The sequence below is a fragment of the Vollenhovia emeryi genome, unplaced genomic scaffold, assembly GCF_000949405.1.
Source record: "Vollenhovia emeryi isolate VEMERY1.0 unplaced genomic scaffold, V.emery_V1.0 DF939259.1, whole genome shotgun sequence".
Taxonomy (NCBI): Eukaryota; Metazoa; Arthropoda; class Insecta; order Hymenoptera; family Formicidae; genus Vollenhovia; species Vollenhovia emeryi.
Genome location: NW_011967107.1, coordinates 241131 through 246851, shown reverse-complemented (window position 1 = coordinate 246851; position 5721 = coordinate 241131). Strand labels below are relative to the sequence as shown.

Sequence of the window (5721 nt, the reverse complement as noted above, 5' to 3'; positions counted from 1 at the left end):
TGGACTATACTATAATCATATACATATGTGTATTTTTACTGTTTAACATACATGATGTACAACTCTGCGGTTGCGAATCGTATCAGTGAGTTATAAATTACTTTTTATTTTAAATTGACGTTGCGCATACAATTACTTCTTTGCATGTATAGGAATTCTTAAAAATATACAATGCTCAACTACAAACTGCGCGCGCGAAGCGCGCGTTTGGTCATCTCCAGTAGAATAAATTGTCCATCCAACTTACAACGTACGAAGTTGGCACCGCGATATTCGACAAAAGATACGTACTATCATTTTATTCTAGATTTTAGAAGATTAAAATATTCCTATTGATCCTATTTTACGATACATTGAAATGTAACAGCATTGAATCCGGAAATTTTTGCTGTGAGTGTACGAATAATGTGAAGTGAATTTCACGCTGGCCTCTCCTGGCAGGAGTTGCCGGAGTTACAAGGTCTACTAGAATGTGGATTCTTCGGTTTTTCGAAAGATCGCACTCTTCCAAAATTAATCTGACGCAAGAACTCCACCGCGTGTGGACGATACGTGCGTTTGAGCAAGCCAGAGGTCGCTTACCTTCTCGTTTTGATAGGCCGTCACGGCGATGAATTCCGTCTCCTTGAAAACGTAACTCCTGAACGTCGAATACGGGAGTTTCAGAATGTCATTGGCTCGCACGAGGTGAAACCTCGGCTGATACTTGTGCATCGAGTTCAGTATCGTCTGCAATAAGAAAGGGATCATACATTGGGACAGATTGTTTTAGGCTAGCTTCGGCAAAGAACGTTTGCAATTATTTCGCTTCGCTCCCACCGTCAGACCAATCACTCGACCACGCGATCGACCCGGATAACTAAAATTTGCGAGCCGAGCTTACGAGCAAGTGCAACACGCCAGGTGACTTCGAGTTCTTTTTTTTTTCTCCACGCTTTTTCGATTATCTTGAAACTTTGTACAAAGTGGACTTCTTTCTCATTCTCACGAGCTACGTTCGGAGCGGTTCCAATTAGCGCAAATCGCGGAGCTCGGAAGTCTCGTGATTAGCCGTCGCGCGAGCGTGGTCTGAGAGTGATCTACGGCGCACGGCGCAAAATTAAGAAAACAAAAGCGGCGCGAGACACGAGAGGGCGATTTTGCACGAAGAAAAATATAGAGATACGTCAGATTAAAAAAGTGTCAAGAAGGTGTTGCCGTTAATCACACAATCAGAGAGCGTGCGCCGGCACGTTACTCTTTTCTCCCGGTTAATTAATCTTCGTGCAAGTATTTCATAAAGTTCCGTGCGGGCCGAGGAGGCATGAGCTTGGCAAAGCGGCTATTACACTGATGCATCATGCCGTGCTGGTCGATACAAAGTCTGCAAAACGCAATTCGAGCTCTCGGCGCGACTTTATCGCCCGCCGACGATGACGATTGGTTACGCGTTTGCATACTGGAAACGCAATTATTTGACAGTGACATCCCCGACGTTCCTCTTATTAGCACTTGACTGATTCGCTAATCAACAGAAATAGCTATGATAAAATAGCTACGTATTTATCTACAACGGTATGTACATTTCGTCGCGCCTATCGCCAAATTGCCGCTGTTCATATAAATTTGCCAAATTATCCAAGTATAACGAACTTGCCGATCGCGATAATTTATTGACCTCATCCCGCGATTAAAAGGCTTGCGTTACACGGCGGACGCCCATCGATCTTGTTAAACGGACGCGAGTATGCACGTGCGAGTCGCTCGCGAGGCTCACGTCGCGTCCGGAGCAAATTTGCCCGCGCACGCGTTGCTTTTATTATCCGATCCGAAGGGCTGTTCAGAATATTCCGGCACGCAAAACGAAAAGGGCGAGCTCGCGTAGCTCGCGCACGCGTCCGTCGCATGCGTCGGGAGAGACGGAGAGAGAAAGGGAGATTAATACGTGAGCGGTAACGAGCAAATTACCGGGCGACGTGAAGGCCGTGCGATCGATAACCGGAAGCCGCGTGTGTCATCGCTCGATTCCGCCGTCGAATTCACGAAGATGGATTCTCGGACCGGATCCGCGACGGGCCAGTCCGACTATTCCACCCCAGGCTCTGGCAGCGGCGTCGCGCCGACCTCAATCGTCATCGGCATAATTTATACGGCGGTTATTCGGCGCATACACACATGGTGATCGATAGGTTCCGAAACATGGCCGGCCGTATTCTGGGATATCGGTCGGCCGCTCAATCGAATTCGCTTATTAATTCAATCCGGAATCCCGCAATCCCGGCTGCCACTTGGCTAAATAAAACGTATCGATGCCGGGCGCTTATCGCCCGTATATCGTGACGACATTCGTACGAGAGCGAAGAGGCGAGATTAATTTCAGCCTGGCGCCGGAACCGGTTCACCCGCCACCGCGCGCCACCGAGATCGCGATGTTTCTGCTAAACCGAAGAGAGGAATCCTCTCGCGCGTTCGTCAAAGGAAACATTTATTATCCGAGATTGTTGTGGCTCGCGCATCTTTAAATCGGACCCGATGCGCCTCGGGGCGCGCCAAACGAGTTTTGCGAGAAATTTCAGCCGTGGAAGCTAAAATTGTACGCAATAAAGTATTTTACATTATTTTTATGAACTTCTCTCAAGATACGGGACACGGGCGGTACCTCGACCCAACTTTTTCGCCGATATCGTGAGCAATATCATTAAAGTATTAATACCGGGTTAGTCTAGAAACCTAGCCAGACATGCCGGGAATCGTTCGCGGAAGCCTTACAATTTTTACAGTATTCTTTAATTAACTGCGAAGGCCACATCATTACATAATAATGCGAAAGGTATCGGCTCTCCACGACATACCAGTACACATACACAATTTAATCTTCTCTCAATTTTATAAAAAGAAAACGCTTATCGATCGAAAAGCATCGTCACGAGTTTCTAGAGAAAAATCTATCAATTAAAATTGACATGGTGGATCTATTCTATACAACAATTCTAACCGCTGTGATAATAAAATGCGTTCTACAGAAATATTTCATTTACATATTTAATCAATTTCCACGAGTCGAAATTTTGGTACTTTTGGACACTTTTAAGGATAATTTACACCTACTTAGCTGATCTCTACGCCTACATAGACCAGCGATAACCTACTTTGATGACATTATATTTTTTACTCCTCCCTTGAATCTTTAATTCTAAAAAGTTACTTTAGCTCCTACTTAAAAGGACCTACCTACTTTAATGCTAAATTGGCAAAAGTAGAAATTTCCGACACTATCAGTTTTAAAGTAGGAGCAAATTTTATACTTGCACTCTCTAAAAATCAATCCGTAAATTATCACTGAAAACAGTGAATAGTCATTGAGTTGCAGTTATGAGTATACCACTGAAAATCGAAGTGATAAACTTATAATTGTAAATCAGTGGCTGTTGATCACTGTTTTCAGTGATAATCTCACTGATTGACTTCAGAGAACAGTTCGACCTCTCTTACTGTCTTAGGTCCTGCTATATAATAGAATTAAAGGTACGACATATAGGGCCAAAATTTCGACTCGGGTTACACGTCGTATTATCTACCTCTGCACAACGGAATGTCACGTGAGCGAAATGAGCGAAACGATGGAGGAAAGAAACACTTGGAGAGCGCGATTTGGAAAAAGTGCGTGTATAATCCCCCTCGATTTCGACGAGACACCAGTTCTGTCTCAGTTTTTTCCTGCGTCCTTTTATGATGCCGTCGCGTGTTTCTCCGCACCCTCCTTCTGCTTTATGCAGATACCGTCGCTCGGGGTATCTCGCTTTGTGTCGCGGGAACAACTAACAAGATCGAACATTCTGTCAACGATGACGAAAAAAAAAAAACGAACAAATGGACACAACGTCCTTGGTGTTGGCTGATAAATCTGTTTATGCATCAAATGCTTCACCCGCGGAATCTGGATAATTAACGTGCTGCTCAAAGAGGGAACTTTCGCGGTTGGAAAGCGGATACGCGAGTGTAGCGTGTCCTTTCAACGAATCGCAAATTGCTGTCGATAAATGCGGAGGAGAACGGGTACGGCTAAAGGATCATGACTCTTTAAAGCGAGGGGGGGGGAGGGAGAGGGGGCAAATTACTCCAGAAAAGTTTTCAATGCTGAGGAAAGTTCTTAATAGCGCCAACTTGAAATTCTCGAAACCGCTTCTTAGCAATGCATCCCGACGGCGTTATATCGCGGCATGTCCCGCGTATGGCAAGAAAAACCCCAGAGAAATTTATTTTTCGAAAATCTCGCGTAAGATTTCATACGAGAATAACGTTGAAAATAAAACTCGCAATTAGCTTCTGCGCCAAGAGCTTGTTAAAGTTAAAATTAACCGAGAGATACGAAAATGTTATATTATCTCGTAATCGAAATGTCCAACATCACACAATTCGTATCTATGTATTGACGCATGGCTGGTCATTCTGGATCTCCGAACTGAATTTGATGAATCTCCGCAACGGTAAGAGATAGAAAAATTGAAGAAGGACGACAGAATCGCGAAATATCCGGGAATAACCGCGACCACTCGTCCGCGTCGAATTGCGTTGGTCCACACGTTGGACGCGCGGGGGGGAAAGACAGAAATTGTCAACAGAGAAGCGGGGAGAGGAAGAAACGCAGGGGTCAAAAGGTCCACCGTGTCGGTGAACAGAGTCGATAATCACTGGAGGCTTAAGTGAAGGGACCGATCGTAACGGACAACGTCAATCCACGGCGAGAACTTCAACGTTCGCCGCCACCGTGCGCGGTAACAAATAAAATTTGTCGACGCGCCGCTCGTGCGTGCAAATCGGCACGGCACACGTGAAGCGGAAAGAGAGGAGAGGAGAGGAGAGCGAGAGCCTTCGCTCGTTCCCGCACGGACGCCATTATGCGCGGCGCGGCGCGGCACAAAGGGGAAATAATTAGCGCTGGCCGGGTGATAAGCCGGCAATCTAGGCGTTTGTCATTAGCCTATCAAAGCAGAATGTTTCTCTCTCTTCTTTTTCACTCTTTCCCTCGCCACCGCCACTACCACCGCTGGTCCCCCTTCCGGTCCCTCGCGCGACGCCCCGGCGGTCCCCCCTCGTCTCTATCTCGTTTCTCGTGGACCTTCGGCCTCGACACGCCTCTGGCGCCGTGGAAAATATGTGCGAACGCCGATCGGAGCAATTAGTATTTCTCCGGACTCTAATCTGGGCTCGCTCGAGCGCGGCGAATGCGCGTCTTTCGCGGTGCATTCTGCCCGTGGAACATGTCGGGCGAAAGAGGGATAAAAAAAAAGGAGAGACGGAGGCAGGAGGACACGGTTCGCGGCAGAAGAGGGGGGAGGAGGCAAGTATCGCGGGACGCGCCTAGCTCAAAAAGGCGAAAGAAAGAAAGAGAGAGAGAGGGGGGGGAGGAGGAGGGAAGAAGGAAGATGGTCGGAGGATGGAAAGTAAGTGGTAGGATCTGAAGCGATCCGGTGTATATATCGTGCCGCGTGAATTGACCGACCAGATAAAACCGCACGGCGGACGAATGGACGGTGGGGCGAGCGGGGGGGAAGTAGCAGCGGGACGGCAGGGGAGGAAAGTGAGAGAATATCTTGGCCGACACAGAAGCCGACGCTGCTAATGACTCTGTCCGCGGTAATCTCCGGGTGTTATCTGTCCTGGCTACCTGGGGCCCACCTACTTCGAATCACGAACCTGCACACGCTGCCGCCGCCGCGTCCCTCTTTCTCGCATCTCTCT

At 47.5% G+C, this 5721-nt stretch overlaps 1 protein-coding gene across 1 annotated transcript in view; it reads right to left on the bottom strand.

Annotated features, from left to right (window-relative positions):
* The window catches only part of LOC105559711 (optomotor-blind protein-like), a 112896-nt gene that overhangs the window by 12668 nt on the left and 94507 nt on the right, over nt 1-5721 (bottom strand). Inside the window, exon 5 of the mRNA XM_012008218.1 lies at nt 583-729. Within this exon, the coding sequence (XP_011863608.1) occupies nt 583-729 (147 nt within the window). The remainder of the gene's footprint in view (nt 1-582; nt 730-5721) is intronic.